Genomic DNA, 19,175 nt, shown 5'->3' with positions numbered 1-19,175 from the left:
AAAACTTAGAGGGTGACAAGGACTTAAATAGTCCAAGAGAATTGTCAGCTGAAGCTGAGAGAGAATTGGCCTTTGTGGAAAAGAAAATACAGGATGCACATGTGGATCATGTGGATCCAAAGATTGATTGCATTTTGGTTATTTTACCCTCTAAGCATTCTCCTACAGGAATTTCAGTGCAGAGCGAAGATACTGTATTTGAATGAATATTACTACCAAATAAACAGAGTAAAACAATTAAAATTGTCAAGTTCTGGGAGAGGTATCACTTGTTGTCTAGTCTGCATAATTTGAAAGTGCAGGGCTTATCTCAAGTCCTTGCTGGAGTAGTCTTTGAGGTTGGATTATCTCAGCTAGCCATCTCCAAATTGTCCAGAGCAGTTTGTTGTCCAATGACAATCTTTGGGTGGTGAGTGTCAACTTAATGGTATTATCATTCTCCTGATGAAATTGTCATTGTGGGGCCCTATCACTTTTCAGAGACTTCAAATTTGCTCTTAGGCATAGTCATGATTCCCTGCAGAAAACAGATAGACTCAAAAACAAAAACATGTACAGGCAGCTAGATGATTTCTAGAATTAATTAGTACTCTATATGATCATGATATTTTGTATAAAATTCATACCTTAACAAACGTCTTAAAGAGTCAAAATAGAACCAAAAATTATGAGATTAGTGTCAATAGAATAGTCCCTTAATTTTGGTTTTCTTCTGTCCTATATCAGGTAGCTCTTCTGACATGATACAGAGATTTTGCATTTTCTTTTAACAAGCATACTTTGGTTTAGAGAAAGAGAGAGCCATGCTCCAACTCCAAAGCCAGCTTTAATTTTTAATTGAACTGGGACTACATAAAGACCATTTGTGTTAAGTGTCTGTAGAGAACAGCAGAAAGAAACACTTAGGAAGAATTATAAAATGTGATATAACAATAGGCCACTTTACTCTTTTTCTTGGGACATTTTTTTCTGGGTGATTTGTCCTTTTTCTTCAGATGTCTCATTTGTCCATTGTTCTTCAGATTCCTTAGCCTTCATTCCCCTGAAAGACAAAAACAAAAACCCACCGCCAACCCTAACTTTGGAGATATTCCCTTTTGGCAAGTTATATCTGATTAAATAAAAAATATCTGTTAGTGGTATAAGTTAGTTTAAATTGAATGGTCATGCTGGTTGACAAACTATCACCTCTTCTAATTAAGAGGTCTCTCTTGTTCAAATCAAATCTTTATCAATTTTGATGGTATCCATAGCTTATCTTTTCCTGTAGAAACAAAAGCAAAATCTCATCCCCAATAGAATACACATATTAAACCTTAAACTCTGAGGCCAGTATATCTTTAAAGTATACAGGCTGATTTAAACTCTGTAGTTTTTTCTGCTATCCAATGTCTCTCCATAGCTGTTATTCCTTTTTTATTAGCATTGGGAAAAATTAAAGTTAATAGAACAGTATGTAATCTATTTCTAGGGGTTTTGTTACCCTTTTTTGTTTATTTAGCATATCCTTTAGAGTTCAATTTGATCTTTCTATGACTGCTTAGACTGTAGGATTATGTGCTATACCTGTAATATGTTTTGTATTGTAATAAGCAAGAAACTGTTTCATTTTACTGGAGACATATGCTGAAGCATTGTCCATTTTAATTTGTGCAGGTAGACCCATGATGGCCATAACTTCTAGCAAATGTGTGATTACAGAAACAGCCTTTTCAGAATTCATAGCAGTTGCCCACTGAAATCTTGAATAGGTATCAATGGTATGGTGTACATATTTCAATTATCTAAAATCTGCAAAGTGAAACACCTCCATCTGCCAGATTTCATTCCTCTGAGTATCCTTTGGGTTACATCCTGCTGGTAATGGGGTCTGATTATAAAAAGAACAAGTAGGACATTTCCTTATAATTCCCTTGACTTATTGCCGGGTTATGGAAAAAATATTTTTTAAACCCTTACTATTGACATGATTTTTTTTTATGAAATTCTGAGGCCTCCAGCACATTTACTATCAATACTTTATCAGTTTCATCATTACCTTGGGCTAGAGGGCCTGGAAGATCCCTTATGAGATCAGATGTGATCAGATATCTAAGGAATGCTTCTTATTCCTGATTATATCTTTTTTTTTCAATATTTCACCACATATATTTCTGCTTGTGCAGTCTAGTCTGAGAATGCCATGTAAATGGGTCACAGCGAAATGCAGCAATCGAGTTATTCTCCGATCAAAATAAGAACAAACCAATATGATCTCACTTCTACTAACTTTTGAAGGTTTACAGCAGTTAAAGTATTTTTGCTTCTATGTATGAAGGTTAAAAAAAATTATTTTTTTTTCATAAAATACAAGAGCAACCAATTTTACCATCAAGTAAAAGTAAAAAGTGGGATTCTTTTTTCAATTAGTCTGGAGTGGCACTTAGGAACTTAGTTGTAGGCTGCTGCGCTGACACCATGACAAACCAAAGTGTAGGGTTGTGTCTGCTTTTGTTTCGCTTTGCTTTTCAGTATCCAATGCTCACGGATTAAGTTCTGGAAATGTTCCAATTGTAAGGCAGGGATCTGTTTGGACTCCACCACGGGTATGCTCCTTGGGTTGAATGCTGGAAGGTGAGGCACATGTTGCCGGACCCATGTCGACTACCTAGTAGTCATCAAGGTCAAAAAATTCATCGTCTCCTCCTTGGTATTCCATTCCCTGGAAATCTACTCAGTACCGCAAGATACCTTCAATTCCACCAAATCCTTTCACAAACTGTGATCCTTCTTGTGACTTATCTGTGACAATTTCTAGTGTAGCTCCAAATTTTTTATAGTTGTTAGCAAACCATTCCAAGAGGGGCATGCTCTCAATCAGTTCATGTTCCTGTCCAGTCTCTTTGTCTGTGAAGTGAGATTTATCCTTCTCTTGTTCTGGAGTTAAATAGAGAATTTTCTCCTCTTCTGTGCCTTGGTAATGAAGAACGTATCTCATTATATCCAGATTTTCAGACTATTAGAATTTCTACAGCTCCCATTTCCAAAGCCTTTAGTGTATCTTCAACTCCAAAACAGTACTTGCCTGTGTCCTGGCTAATTTCATCAAAGTATCGCCCTATTAATTTCTTCTCTTGGATGAACTTCACGTTGGAGAGAACTTCAGTAGATAATTCAATGGCTTGGTTGAATCCATTTTCACCACCATAGGATATATCAACTAATTTTAAAACTTTTGATTGCAACCTCTGATCAAACATGTCAGATTGACTTAGTTCAGTTTTAAAGTCAGCTGATCCAGCTAAAACCAGACCAGCCACATTCACTTTGTCTCCAGAAATAAACAGCTGCACAGCAATCTCTGCTACTTTCTGAACATAGTTATGTTGCTTTTCCATTCTTAAACGGGCAAAACGCAAGGCTGATTGACCTCCTCTGCCGTGTTTCTTTGGGAGATCCACAGTGAATTTGTGCAGGACTTCTCTGGTGTTTCCTTGGAGCGTGCCAAAAAGAGCACCACTGCCGTCTATTACAATAAAACCAAACTTGCTGTCATCTGAAAGCAGTGCTGTAAGAGCCTCTGTATGAAACTTGTTGTCACACAAATACAATGATGTATTAATTGGTTTGAAAGGTTCAAAGTCAATGTTGACATTCTTTTCCTTTCCTTCTTCTGTTACAATTGTTCCACAGTAAACAACCAGACCATTTGGAGGTACTTTGTTATAAAGTTTGAGTCTCTGTTGTACAGATGTGATGGCTCCCAGGACTGAAAGGTGGTTTACTCGTGACTTAATGTTAGATGCAGTTCCAAACTCATCTGCTAACATTTTTGCCACTCGTGAAATCTGGTCTTTAGGAGGAATGATCAGCGATATCATGCTCATGCCATTGCCAGAGGTCCAGAAGGCGGGAGTTGGCTAGTGCCGGGTTCTCCTCATCCGGCCATGCGGCGCGGGGGCGGCCATCCTGAGGGGTCCGGGGCCGCCTCCAAGCTCTTAATGAGCTTCTTGATCTTCCAGATCTCCACGTTCCTATCGGCAGCACTGGGGTCGTCTGCCATTTTCTCTCGCCTCCTCCTCCCTAAGGGCCCAGTCCTGGGCGGTAGCGGCTGCTCCTCCCCGGCGGCGGTTCCGCGGCGGCGGCGGTGGCGGCAGCGGCAGCGGCGGCTCTGACATAGGACACCGGCTCCTCCTGATTATATCTTATAACTGAATACATAACAAAGTTAATTCTGACTCATAAGGGATAAATTCTACAGTCTCAATATGTAAGATCACTCTTTCAGCATACTGAGAGTCAGTAACTATGTTGAGAGGTTCCAAAAAAATCCATTAATACCAACAGATTGACATATAATTCTGATTTTTGAACCAAATTATAAGGACTTTGAACCACTTTACTTAAATTTTCTGACTTATAACCTGCCTTTTCTTGTTTGTTTGCATCTGTATAAAATGTAGGGGCTCCAGATATTGGTGTTTCCTATACAATGCAAGTCAAGATCCAATCATCTCTATCTGTAAGTTTCTTTAAACAAGCAAAGATCTCGCAGTAATTTTTTGAGAGATATTAACAACAAATATCCCCAAAACCATAAAATTCAACTTATAAAGAGCTAGCTGGATCCTGTCATATTGGGTCAAACTCTAGGACCCTGCCCCATCACCAAGTTACTCAAATTCTGACTTTCCTACTTTCTTTTAAGAGGAAAAAAGAACCAACACTTGGAAGAAGCTAGGCAATTAGGCAACCTTCACTCACACCCTGAGCTCCAAGCATACGGCCCTATTCACCATAGGTTCTTCGACCACATACCATGATTTTGTTCTTTTGTCCTTAACTTCTTTAGTTCCCTTTCTACTTCTCCTGAACTTTCTGTACCTCATGATGTGCTTTTCCAGTGCTATTATCTCTGGGTAGTATTCTCTACTTTCCAAAGATCCCTGTAAGACCCTTGCCTGCTCTCCTGAAACCGTATTTTCTTGTGATGCTTTGGTTTTTACCCACACAGTCCACACCCAAAAACCTTGAGATCACAGACTCTTCTGGTATTTTTTAATTTGTTCCCAGTGCTTTAAATGTAGTACTTGGCAGTGACAGTATTTTATCCAGTAACTTGACTCTTGGGCTAATATGCAAGAAAATAAAAGTCTCCCTCCTCATATGCTTCATAACCTTGCTTGAAAATGTCTATGGACTTACTTATTTAAATAAGCAGAAAAAATAGTGAATAAGTACTGATGAACTTGTCTACCCCTCATCCTACTTGACTCATGACCATTTCCCAAGAAGACTCAAAAAATTTCATCTATGTGGTTTCCCATCACCTCCAGGAGTACCTGCTGCACCAGCGCAAGCTCTCTATGTAGAAAGCATCGTTATTTCTAAGCACCAATAATTAGCCCGATAACACCTTTCTGATTTGGAAGAGAAAATAAAGTCATTAAAATTCTGCTTCTCAAACACTAACAGGGCCCAGTCAAAGTTGAAGAAATAGAGTAAATTTAAAATTTGGAAACCAGTCTCTCTTACTCGTTGTGAAATGATTTGATTTCTAATGAGCTACACAAGGCAACAGTTATGCAGTGAAGGTGGGCCTTGAAATTTAGGGAAGAATTATAATCTGGGCTTCTTTGTCTGAACTTTAAGAGTGTAAAAATCGAAAACTTGAATGCCTACTGGAACAGTGGGCTGGTTGCTCCTGGTTAGAAGCAAAAGTCATGGGCTTACTGATTGAGATGCGAAGTAAATAATAATTTCTTGTCTGTGTTGTCACCAGGGATTATAATTGGCTGTTTTAGTTCATGATAACTTTAACTGTTAAATCCCTCTCTTTTTTTTCTTTTCCTTTTTGTTTTACTACTGTGAGCCATAGGAGCTTTCTAACTCACTGGTGTACGATTGAATTGAATTCTACGATGAATTACTGCCAGGTATTCTGATACACTTCTTCAGAAAGAGGCTGTATTTAAGTATCATATTAGCTATCTCCTTACGTAATTTGAGATTTTCTGACAAGTAACATGTCTCCCTGGATTTGCTTTATGTGATTATGTTTCTCTGAGGCTCCTTATCTTTGAAGATTCCCAGATGATTTTCCATCTCCATTTGTCCAGCTGTATCCTCCAATCGATGTTTTTATATAAATACCTCTGCTCTTTCCAGATTCTCACTTGATATTTTCTTGTCCTACCCATTTGACCTTCACCAAGTCACTTTTTCACTTTGTCTGAGCTCATGGCTGCTTTGTTCCTCTCTTGAAGTGTTTGAAGCCACTGGACTCCCTGGAGCTAGAGTTATAGGTGGTATGAGTCACTTCTGCACTTAGTATTGTGCATTCTCACTAGCTAAGTCACCTCTCCACACCTACCTAGATGATCATACTTGGTGTCAGAGTTTAGGAAGTAGCTAACATTAAATGAAGTCATACAGCGAAGTGTATGACCTGTTATGAAGGAACCACACCAGACCCTTAGGCTTCCAGTCTGCAGAGCATGAAAAATGAGTTTCCACTGCTTGAGCCATGTAAAGTGGAGTGCTATGTTATAGCACTGTGAATATAGAAAAAGGGAATGATAGGTTTTGTAGAGTAATATCAGTGTTGGGACCAGAGAAAGCCTCTATAAAGCAATGATGCTTGACATGGGCTTGGAGAAACAGTAGGTTCTCCAGGACAGAAAAAAAAAATGTGTGTGGGGAGGAAGGTTTTTCTAGAAAGAGTTAACAAGAGATAATACACACATAAACAAACACAAAGAGACAAACAAACATAGTACTAAAACATGGTGCATTCAAGGAGAAAGCAATTTGGTGAGGTTGGAAAGTGAGATGATGGAAATGAGATAACTAATGAGGCAAAAATGGCAATGAGGCACATTATGAAAGGGCCTCAGAGTGGTTCTGCCAGCAAAGATTAAGACGAGGAGGAAGAGCTGAATCATAAATGAAAATAAACTATTGAACCAGCTCTGATGAGACATGAGAGGAGTATTTTATCAGAAGGAAGGACAAGGGAAAATCAGGATACTTGGAGGTGGAAAAAATCCTTCTACATACTGTAGGGGATACTTCTGATACTCAAAAGGGAAGAGTTTAGCAAAATAAGTATTTACCAACTTGTCTGTGATTTTAAAAAGACACCCTAGTAGATGGAGACAAGGAAAGAGAGAAATATGAAAGAAAAAAATTTCCCTTCAAGGAACATATTTTCTACAATAAGAGAAATGGCATGTATAAACCTCACATTCTATAATAAATGGATAAATAATTCATAAAAGAAATTCAAAAGGAGTGAATGATATTTGACCAGTAAGTGACATAATGACATGAATTTGAACAGTGTTGAAGTCTCAGCTGTCTCATTATCTGCCTAGATACATATTGTAGATTCTTCATAAATGTTGATTAATAATGAATAAATGATAAAGTCTGATAACCGTTCTGAATTTTGATTTAATTTCTGAAAAATGTAATACCTTTATAACAACTATCCAGGTTTTCCAGAAACCAAGGGACATTCTGCAAGCACCTAACAAGTCCACTTGACCTGTGTGCTGAGAATGTCATTTCCCCAGGATACCAGAAATTTGTAGCTCAGAAAAGATGGTGTGCTTCTCCGGGTAATTTGATTATTTCTTATCTTACAAAGTTCTGGATGAAAACAAAAAAGACAGCAAATACAATAGCAGGTAATAGGGAAGCTATACATAATTCTATGATCAATGGCATGGATAACTTGATTTGAAATACTAATAAGCACTTTAAAAATGTTCAGAGTATACATTAAATTTATTGTGTAGATATTAAATGTATTATAATAAGAAAATTGGCAATCCATATAAAACACATTCTATTTTCTCCAGGACCAGTAATTCTGATGCCACTATATATGAATGGCAGGAATGAGCAATAAGCTTCTTTGTGAACACTTCCACTCAAAACTGAACTCTTACCACAAGTGATTCCCTCTAAATAATATGATAAAATATGGATAGCAATATGTGAATGTTTACTTACTTGGAGAAATGAACCAAACAGAAGTATAATCTGTCATTTTGTTGATAATCATCCTGAAAGCACAACGCCAACCACACCAGCATTACAGGTTCTGTTGGAACATAGTGGAAATTTGAAGCTATATCCTATTTTATGTGGGAATAAATAGCACAACTTGATGATCCAAAAATTATATGCCAGTTTTCCATATATTTTATGGAAATGAGGTACAAATAACAGCCATGAACAGTGGTGTCTATAGCAGTTCCGAATGCTCCTTACGTGAAACCAGCCTGGATTCTCAGCATCAATTGGCCATAAATATGCTAGTCACATTCAAGGCAACTCCTTCCTTCTCCAGCAGCTACCTCTGTTGTTTCCCTATTAAAAACAATCCTCAGAAACTGAATCGTACTCAAGTGTTAATAACTCAACAAAAAAACCTTCCATATTTTTTATATGTCACATTTTATTCAGACCATTAAGCCTAAAAGGATCTAATAGTACCAATAGAATCGTGAGTGTGTCAGTCAGAATTTTGTTGCTGGGACATATACCTAACAGAAACAAATTAAAGGGGAGCAGGTAGCATTATTTAGCTCATTATTTTAGAGGAGTCAGTCTATGGTGAGATGGCTCCATTGATGTGGCCTGGGGTGATGTTGTGGAACAGTGGAAATCAACTCATGTAAGCAGAGAAAGACAGGCACAGAGAGCAATGGGAGGGGAAAGATAAATGGGCTGGGCCATGCTCCCGTGACTGATTGTTGGCAACTAGAACCTGCTTTCTAATATTTCCATCAACTTCTTTAGATTATGATACATCCATAGGATTTGTCTAAGTACGAAGTCAGAGCTTTAATTATGTAATCATTCCCACAAAACATAACACTGAATGCCCCTTATCAGGAACCCAATCTTCAAAATATGATTTTTTTTCATGAGACACTTTATATCTAAGTCAAAACTTGGCTGAATTTTAAAGAATTTATTTAAAACATCATTATACTATGGTGAACATTCCTTAGGAAATTATGCAATTATGTGTGGTTCATGTCTTCAGTGCACATGAAAGACTAGGAAACAGAAAGATTATAAATGAGAGGTTAACTGGAATTAGGCATTGGACTAATTATCTAAGATGTGCTATCCTTCCTTCTTTTCTATTCTATGCACATACTCAGAGGAACATGTATTTCTGTTTCATAACTAGAGAAGGAAGTGCTGTAATGCTGGTGTGACTTTGGAAAGATCAGAACTTGCTCAGTGTTTTCTTCTAAATATTGTCTCAGAAGAACATCAAAGTATATCATCTTTGCCCTATGTTATAAACAAAGACATCAGGAATTGTTATGCAATTGCTTCAACAAAGTTCACATGATGATGTAGATGAGATTCAAAACTATTGTTTAGCCACATCAAATTGAACTCTCTTTCATACTCTAAGTAAGATAGAAAGTTTGCAGTTATGTGTTAGATATTTTCAAGGTGTCATCCATGTCTGTCTGATGACACATATGAGTACAGATTGTCTCAGACCATCTTATGCTTGCAACTTTAGCCCTTGATATCTAAAGTGACTATAAAGATTCACTCTACTGAGACCATTTCTAAGTAAATACAAGGATCCATTGCTTATATTGTTTCCCAATTTCTTTTACATAGCACTATCATAAGAATTGTAAGACAACTCCTGCTGCAGTGGCCTCTGTACCCTGACAAGTAATTTACCAGATTGCACTTTTCACTTATTTAATGTTTCTGCTAATCTTTTCGGATGGATGCCATACATGCCTGCTTCCAATTTATGTCTAATCTACTCTTTATGAGTTCTGGCCCTTCTGTCTTTCTTCAGTTGCTGCTATGGTTACAATATCACTGCACATATACTTACAAGGTCATTTTGACAAGAAGGAACCATATTCATTATGTGATTGGCCAGATAAGCCACCCACACATTATTGCTCTTTTTGTGTCATGAAAAATAGAAGTCCTGAAAATCTTGCTTTGTTCTAATGAGATGTTGTTGAACTTACAATTTCTCTATGCATATGACTTCTAGATGACTGAATTGACAACAGCCTGAAAAAAATCCAAAGATCTGGATTGCAGTAAAAATCTCTATAAATAGTGCTTATATAGTGTTCTGAAAACAAAAACAGTGACATATTAATTCATTCATACAGTTACTCATTTTTAAAGCAAAAATATTCATCTTTTTAGTATTATGATTGTTCCTAAGTATATATCACAGACTATGAACCTGCTCTTATGTATAGGGAACATAGTGTTGAAAAGGATACAAGCAAATAATAAAATATAAAACTACAATTTAGAAATACACTCTAGTAGGGCAAACACAAATACCATGAGAACCCTCAGGAGTCACACTTTCTACAATCCTGAGAAGTCAGAGAAAAAGAAAATTATGTCACCAGATCCCAGGATGTCATTAGAGGAAGTTTAGGTTGGAGGTGATAGCAGGAGGACTCACACAGCTTGACAGGGAACACTGAGGAAGTCTGACTTTGTCCAAGAGGAAAGGGACACTATAATAGGATTTAATCTGCATCTTGATGAAATCACTTCATTCCATTAAGAAGACTGATTTGAATAAAATGTTTTGTAATAGTAAAGTGAAGAGGTAAGCAATCAGGGTAACTGAGGTAAAAATGGGGTATGATTCCTACGAATGGGCTAATCTGTGTTCAGGCAGGAGAAAGGCCTCACATCCTTGTGTTCCATACTCTGGGACAGGGAGGAGGCCACTCATATTAGGCTTGAAAAGACCATCCCCAAGAATATAGGAGGATTGGCATAGAATGAGGAGAAACAATGATCTTAACTGGCTATATATGAAATACTACCACACAATTGGTAGGAGAAATGCCTCATCATAATGTACTAGCAAGTCTCTACATCACTCTAAATACATTCTGTTAAGATAAGCATCTTTAACTTATTGATCAGTCCTCAGTGTAAGGTCAAGAGGGAACAATGAAGTACACAGTGCACATTCCCAACTTTCTGTTAAATATATTTTCTCTAGATTCCCCATGAGGGCCATTAGCTCCATATGGTGACACACTATTTCTGAAACCTACTCCTTGTTTCTGAATTCAGTGACTTGACCCAAAAAAAATGAGATAATGTCTGTATTTTTTTCATATTTAACACAATTTCAATAAACTATCTAGGAAAAATTTGTAGGTGGCAACAAGCTGATTCTATTACCAACAAGGCTGATGATTTCTAGACCAAAATAATGCTGAAAAAAAGATTGAAAAAAGTTGCAATGCCAAAACTCAAGACTCACTAAAAAGTTAGGTTAAACAAAACAGTGTGGTAGTCATAGAAGATCATACATATCAATAAGTGAATCAAAATAAGGAGTGCAAAAATAAAGTCAAACAGTTAATAGATTTTGATAAAGCATTGAAGTTCATAAATTGACTAGGATGGACAAATGTAAGCAAACCAATAAATAAAATTTGACACATACTTTATAATTTCTGAAAATGTCAAGGTAAATGTAGGGACACATACCTATAACCTAGTACTTCAGTGATTAGGTAGGAAGATCAGCAGTTTAAGGTCATTTTCAGCTGCATGGTAAACTTAAAGCCCACCTGGGTTAAAAAAAAAGGAGGGGGTAAAAATTTATTCAAACTGAACCATGGGTCTAAATATAAAACTGAAACTATACAACTTATAGAAAAGTAAAAGAGAAAATCCTGTGTGGCCTTAGGGTCAGCTATGAATTTTCAACATAGCACCAAAAGTATGATCAACAAAAGTAAAATATTCATTAACTAGGATGATTAACAAATAAAAACATTCATCAACTGTCCTATAGAAATTCTTAACTTTTCTTCTGCAAAAGACAATGTTAAGAAAGTGAAAGGTCAAATCACAGACTGGGAAGAATATTTACAATTCGTGTATATGATAAAGTTGTATATCTAGACTACATAAAGAACATGCATAACTTAAAAATCAACAAAAACTCAAACTAAAAAAGGGGGCAAAGGGCAGAAACAGAGACTCTATCGTATTAAGATTTGGTAATAGAAAGTAAAGATAGAGGAGAATGATCAGCACCAATTTCCCTTAGAAAAATGGAAATTAAAACCAAAATGACATACCTTTAGTAGATCTGTACCTACTAAATATTTTCTAAGTATGTCTTTAAACACTAACAATATCAAACTCTGGTAAGAGTATGAAACACCAAAAGACTCCTTCATACCAAGTAGAAAGGATCAATGAGTAGAGGAAGGGTCCTAAGGGAAGTCCTAGTTTCATTTCTGTTACTGTGATAAAACACCCTGGAAAAAGGCAACTTAGGGGACTAAGGGTTTATTTCAGCTCATAGGTCCAGGTTGCAGCCCATCACTGCAGAGGTGTCACACAAGTCAGGAGCTTGAGACAGTTGATCCCACCATCTACACAGGCAAGCGCACATTAACGCAAACATGCACATTTGCTTCCCCTCCCTTGCATGTACGAATCACACACAAACTCCTATCTTCCTTATCATTTCCTGATGGGTTTCATGGGGAAAAAAGTCACCTATATATTTGCTACTTTTTTTTTTTTTTTTTTTTTTTTTTTTGGTTTTTCGAGACAGGGTTTCTCTGTGTAGCTTTGTGCCTTTCCTGGAACTCACTTGGTAGCCCAGGCTGGCCTCAAACTCACAGAGATCCGCCTGGCTCTGCCTCCCGAGTGCTGGGATTAAAGGCGTGTGCCACCACCGCCCGGCTATTTGCTACTTTTGTAGAAACAGCAGATTCTGTGAAATTTTAAATTAATTTTAAAGTCAAACTTGAGAATGAAGAGACCTAGATAGATACCTAGCGTTCAGAAAAAAGGAGCAGTAAATAAAAGGGAGTTGTGCAGAGTAAATGCTGATATTTGACTTTTTCAAAGAACTGGGGACAAGGGATGTGAAATTCAGACATTGGGGTATAAATAGAAGAGAAATTTCACTGGGTGACTGAAATACCAACTAAAAGCTTTGAAACCAGTAAAGTTGTGAACAGTTGGCAATACTTTATGTGAGATTATAAAAGTACGGTCATTCTGAAGTCATTTTGACAGAGATAAAACATTAAAACAAAACTAAAAGGTCTAATAGGAATCATAGTGAACTCTCTTATGTCAACTCCCTGTACTGAGAACTTAATTCTATTCCATGTAAGTAGATGTCTCATCATCTACATAGCAAGAGCACATTGTGGACAGGGTGACTAAATTTTGTGGGAGAAGCATAATGACGAGCCTGGGCTGTGTAGAGCTGTCCTTGCTAAATAAGTTGAAATCACATTTTTGTGAATGAGTAACAGATTATTTTTAGTAATGTTTTCAATTGTAAAATATTTATGGCATACACTGCTACAAAATAGAACCACAGCTTGCACTTTTTAATTTATACATCATATACTTTTTGAGGTTCTCTCTTGTTTTTGTAAGAGTTGTTTGCTTTATATAAGAAAAACTAAGGAGACTACAGGACCTTCTAGACAATGCTGATCTCATATGATAACCATGCCCAGTACTGTTCAGGCCGCTGTGTCCTCATCCGAATGGCTCTCAGCTGAACTGCTGCTCAAAAGCCTGAATGCTTAACCAGCCAAATCTAGTTCCTAGACCTCATGCCTTATATACCTTTCTGCTTTCTGCCATCACTTCCTGGGATTAAAGGCGTGTATCACCATGCCTGGCTGTTTCCAGTGTGGCTTTGAACTCACAGAGATCCGGATGGATCTCTGCCTCCAGAAGGCTAGGTAGGATTAAAGGTGTGTGTGCCACCATTTTCTGGCCTCTATGTCTATCTAGTGGCTGTTCTGTTTTCTGACATCAGATAAGGTTATTAGGGTGCACAATATATTGGGAACACAATATCACCCTACACATATGTGCAGGTATCCACACAGGCCAGAAGTGGGGATCAGATTCCTTGGAGAGGTAGTTATAGGCTCCCTCTCCCAGTGTGAACTGCCCAGGATGGGGGTTGGGAACCAAACCTGGGGTTTCTTTTTTTTTTTTTTTTTTTTTTTTGGTTTTTCGAGACAGGGTTTCTCTGTGCAGCTTTACGCCTTTCCTGGGACTCACTTGGTAGCCACACAAATATGGCTGTAGGCCTTACCTAGATAATTTCTCAATTGAGATGCTTCTCTCAGGCAATTCTAGGTTATGGCAAGTTGACATTGAAATCTAATATTACACTTTACTAGGATATTGAAGAAAACAGAAATTTGTTCTACATACAAGTTATGAATATGTAACTTGATCATAGAAAGATATTGATGAGTTAGCGCAGATTACCGTGCCCATTGTAGAAAAATAGAAAATGGAGCACAGTCAATTAGGACTTCTTTGGAGCCTGACTGCACAATCAGAAGCATCAGAATTGTAAACTCTATGTTCTCTAGTCTAGTAGCTAATTTGATGCATCAGCCTGACTGGGTCAGTCCTAGGATTCCCAGATGTTTGGTTAAATTCTAGTTGTATCTGGGAAGAAAATCTTATGAGATTAATGTATCAATTGGTAGATTGAATAAAGACGACTATGTACCCCATTGTGAGTGGGTCCCATCCAGCCATTTGAAGGCCTGCATAGAATAAAAGGTTGAATAAGAAAGAATTATTTATTTGTTGATCATGATAGTGCTGTTTTTGAGGATATGATCTTGCTATGCATCCTTGTTGACCCTGAATTCACTATTTAGCCCAGTCTGGCTTCAAATTCATAACAGTCCTCCTGCCAGGTTTCCTGGGTGCTAGAATAATAGCTCCGAACTAACCAGGGGCAGAACAAAAGCATTTTTTTTTCTGCCTGATATCTTCAAGTTAGAACATCTGTTTTTTTCTTTTCTTTCTTTCTTTTCTTTTTTTTTTTTTTTTGTTGGAATCAGATAGACATTTTTACTGTTTGAACTCTTTGGCTTCTTTGTGACACAGATCTTATATTTCTCAGTCTTTAGGACTTCATACTCCAATTCCTTATAGGAAAATTACATACATATATATTATAGACAGACAGACAAATTGATGACAGAAAGAGATAGATACTAGACAGGTATGTAGGTGGATAGATAGATAGATAGATAGATAGATAGATAGATAGATAGATAGATAGATGAAAAGAGATAGAAAAATAGGTAGAAGAAAATCACATATGCTATTGATTTTGATTCCCTGAAAAGCTAGACTTCTCAGTTCCTCCTTTTCTAGAACAGTTTTAGTCTCCACTATGCCCATGGCATTCTGCCTCATCATGGACAAATAAAAGGGCAGTGAGTGATGACGGACAGAAACCCCTGCAACTCAGCTATCCACAAAAACACAACTCTTACCTCAAAAGGTGAGAGAGTTTATTCTGGAGCTAAGTGTCATTTTGGTTGGGGGATTTAGTTCTGCTGCCTGGGGGGCCAGCCTCCAGCAGCACAGGGCTCAAGGGAAGCCACTGAGTCAGCGTGATGCTCTGACTTTTTTATCTGAGGGATTAAGGGAAAAGACACTCACACGCTCACTTGATGGTTTTCTTTATTTTTCTTCTGTCTTCTGATTCTGTATTCTATTTTCTCATTTTTTAATCTTTATCCAGAAATGTCTCTTCTGTCTGTCTTGATGTTTTCCTTCTCATTCTCTTTATTTTTTCCCTTACTGCTTATATATCCCAGTAAAATCTTTCAGGCAATATAAAAATTACAATATGGTTACATTCTATTTTTCAAGTAAATGATCACAATGAATACAAGTGAAAAACCAGCATGTTTTCCATATCCCTTAACATGATTAAATATTTTACACTTTGCAAGTGAAAAGCAAATTATCCCAAGTAGCCATGTACCTTCATGCCCAAGCAACTTGTTATAGATTAACGGTGTAGGCAAGCAAGGTATTCTTTTACTGGTAGGCTGTGTTTTGTGGTTACAAAGAAAGGATCATTTTATTACTTATCTTTAAAGATAATCTTATAAGGAATCTTAAAGGAATCACAAACCTAAACTTTTATATATGAAAAAGAATCAGTCAGCTCTACTTCAAATCTTTAGGGTGCATACTCACCCTTCAATATATATATTTTTATAATCAGGAGATTGAGGGCAGAATTAATCATCACCTTTGGTCATCAACCAATCCTAGAAAGAAAGGTATGTCAGCTAATAATAATTGGGCTGCTATGCTCTTGTTCCCTGACCTTAATGAGTTCCTCATTCAACTATGTGCCTTTCTAAAACTTTATATTATCTTCTTGGGTTTTTTCACCTCAAAGTTATTTAACAAAAACATCTTAATCTAACTTTAAGTTATTTTCAAAGCTTTGATTCAGCTATGATGCACTCTGAAACCTGTGAACACATCTCTCAACATTAAGATTTAAAGAATTCAAGCCAGCCTGGCTCTTGAGACAATTGTTTTCCTTAATCAGTAATCTGAACTGCAATCTATGCAGCCCCTTAGGTGAAATGGATAGGCAGGCCCTAGCTGTATGACACTCCCTTGTATTTATTTTCAATCATTAAAACTCTATTTAAACTAACATTATTATTATCAATTAGACAGTACAGCTTAGAAAGAAATCATCTTCATAACAATCTACACATAAAAATGCCCAGTAGAATGGGTTATATCCATGAGATAAATACATATTACAGGCAGTGGACATCTCCCCACACCCACTGATGCCATACCAGATACCCGAGAAAGATGGCAGCAGCAAATATGTGAAGGCATAGGAGAAGCAAAAGACACTCTGTGGCCTATGGGGGATATTTCTGATGTAAGTCATTGATGCTAATGATGATTTTGGATTGGTGAAAACTAGAGTATCTGTTCATACATTCCAAAGGATGTGCTTATACTCACAAGGATGTTAAGCAAATACAAATATAGATGATAACTGGTAATTTAGGGAGGCAAAAGATAGTCTGAGATGATTTATAATTAGTTTCTGGACTCACAGCATTTCAACTCCTACATAATCAATGAAATTCTAACCAGTAAATCAGGCTCCATCAGTGCAACTTTGTTCCAGGACCTCATACCTACATTTAAAGAGTTTTTCTTAATTACTTTGTCACAATAAAGGCAAGTTTGTTAACACTAAAATACAGAAAGTTTGGTATTACTTTCTTGGTCTTACGTATGAAGACACTGTTTCAGAAAGGTTAAGTGTTTGGTTAAGTAACCCAAGAGCCACACTACATTTACTGACTTGGGGATCTGTTACTATAACCAGCACATTGTTCTCCATACACAGAGACAAGATTTGCAAACATCAATTAGAGGCCTAGCCAGCCAGCTGTTGCTCCTCTATACCACCCCATCTGTAGTCTCTCAAACTCCTGAAGTCTTAAAAGCTTATGTCATTTCACATTATTCCAACATCAGTGGCTTTTAGCAGTGAACAGAACATCTTTCCAGATGGCATCCAAGCTTTTGTCTGAAAAGTGCAAACTGACCACAGGGGAAGGCTGCGTTATACCTAATGTATATTCCTGTAAGAAGAACAATGGTGTCTCAGGCTTTGAGAAAATTGGTTTAGTCATTGGCAGAGACCAGGAAGGTGATGCTGGAATTAGGAAGCATGCCAAATATGTTCTCATAAGCGACCACACTAAGAATATCATACCGAATTCAGCTTTGTGCTTTTACAGTTTTACTTGTCGGTTGTTTTTACAGTAGAAGGTAAAAGATACTTTACACCAGACTCTCCTGTGGTTCCTGCGATTTAAACCCAGATCTGAATTTCTTCACTGAGAGCTTGTGAGAAATGAGGAAGCTTTCAGTGATAATCTCCTGTAAAAATCATCCTTTGCATTCCCATTCATAGCTGCTTAAATCTGTTCATTCCCATGCCCTCATAATCTCAGGCAAATTCTTAAGTCATATATTTAAAATATATGCTTTATTCCTCACCCCCAGAAAGAGAGATAGGGACAGAGAGACAGAGGGAGAGACAGAGAAAAGATGGGATGAAAGGAAGGAAGACAGAAAGTAGTTTCTCCATTAATCCTCATTGATATTAGGAAGTAAACTCAGCAGGCAACTACTTCTGCTTGCTGCTCTGCTGAGCCTTCTCATTCTGTCCTGGGACTCCCACTGTGGCTGTCAAGCCAAGTCTATAGAGAGCTTCCTTTTCACTGCATCTCCTGTGGCTTTTGTGTGATGCTGGAAGTTCTTTCTTATTTGAGTGAAAGATCTCACATCTCCATGTATTCCATGATTTCTTTCCCATGTTACAGATCTGTACTCTTCTTGTCTCACACTTCAGAGTCCCACAGGTTTCTCAGAGATCTTTGATTTTCGTTTTTGCTGTTTCCCCATCTTCTTCCTTGACATTCTTCTGCAGACTCTAAGGAGGTTGCTCTGCCCTTCACACTGCCCCCTACGGAGCATTACAACCTGTTCTTCCCACCATGTACATCTTATATGCACTCTCATGTCTCTTCCTCCTTCACAACCTGAAATCTCCCCCCCACTCTATTTCATAATTGTTTTCTGATTCCTCTTTTTACACAGCAAATATTTATTGAGCAATGAGCCTGTCAGGCACTGCAAGGAGAAGATAGACTTATAAATCTCCAAACTGAGCAATTCTAATCTGGATTCTTTGAATAAATTCCCAGATATTTCTTTCTCCTTCCCTCCTTCCCTCCCTTCTGCCCTCTCTCCTCTTTTCCCTCCTTTCCCATCATCCTCAGATGTTCAGACCTCTGATGTACTCTGCTAATATCTTTCATTCTGCACTTGCACACAATAGATACAAACTAAATAGACTGGACTTTCTAAAGATGTGGTTCTTCTCCTGTTGAACACCAATGATTAGTCTTTTTGTAAAACCACAAGTAAAATAAGTTTAAAATACAAGTCTCAAATAATGAACAGGTTCCAGAGTTCTCCACTTATGTCAATGCCTTGGAAAATCCTGAAATTTCTTTCTCATTGGATTGATATAAATATTGTCTTTGCTCAGAACTCCCTCTGCACCTTTCCACAGGCCCCTGTCTGTGGCTCCATTCTAATTTTTGCCATAGGGAGAAACATAAACTGTAGCTAGAGTTTTCCTGCCTGGCCCATAGTCAGGACGAATCTTTCTCACCTGCCAGTCCCACAGCCGCTCAGACGCGACCAAGTAAACAGAGAGACTTATATTGTTTACAAACTGTATGGCCATGGCAGGCTTCTTG

General features: G+C 37.5%; 1 protein-coding gene across 1 annotated transcript; it reads right to left on the bottom strand.

Annotated features, from left to right (window-relative positions):
• Positions 1-2,255: 2,255 nt before the first annotated feature.
• Positions 2,256-4,091, bottom strand: LOC114709271 (eukaryotic peptide chain release factor subunit 1-like). The gene is given in 3 exon segments (XM_028893025.2): positions 2,256-2,993; positions 2,995-3,880; positions 3,964-4,091. Coding segments are annotated over 3 exon segments (1,311 nt in total). The 5' UTR covers positions 4,043-4,091; the 3' UTR covers positions 2,256-2,647.
• Positions 4,092-19,175: the final 15,084 nt, after the last annotated feature.

This window comes from Peromyscus leucopus, chromosome 7 (assembly GCF_004664715.2).
Source record: "Peromyscus leucopus breed LL Stock chromosome 7, UCI_PerLeu_2.1, whole genome shotgun sequence".
NCBI lineage: Eukaryota > Metazoa > Chordata > Mammalia > Rodentia > Cricetidae > Peromyscus > Peromyscus leucopus.
This window is presented reverse-complemented; position numbering and strand designations above follow the sequence as displayed.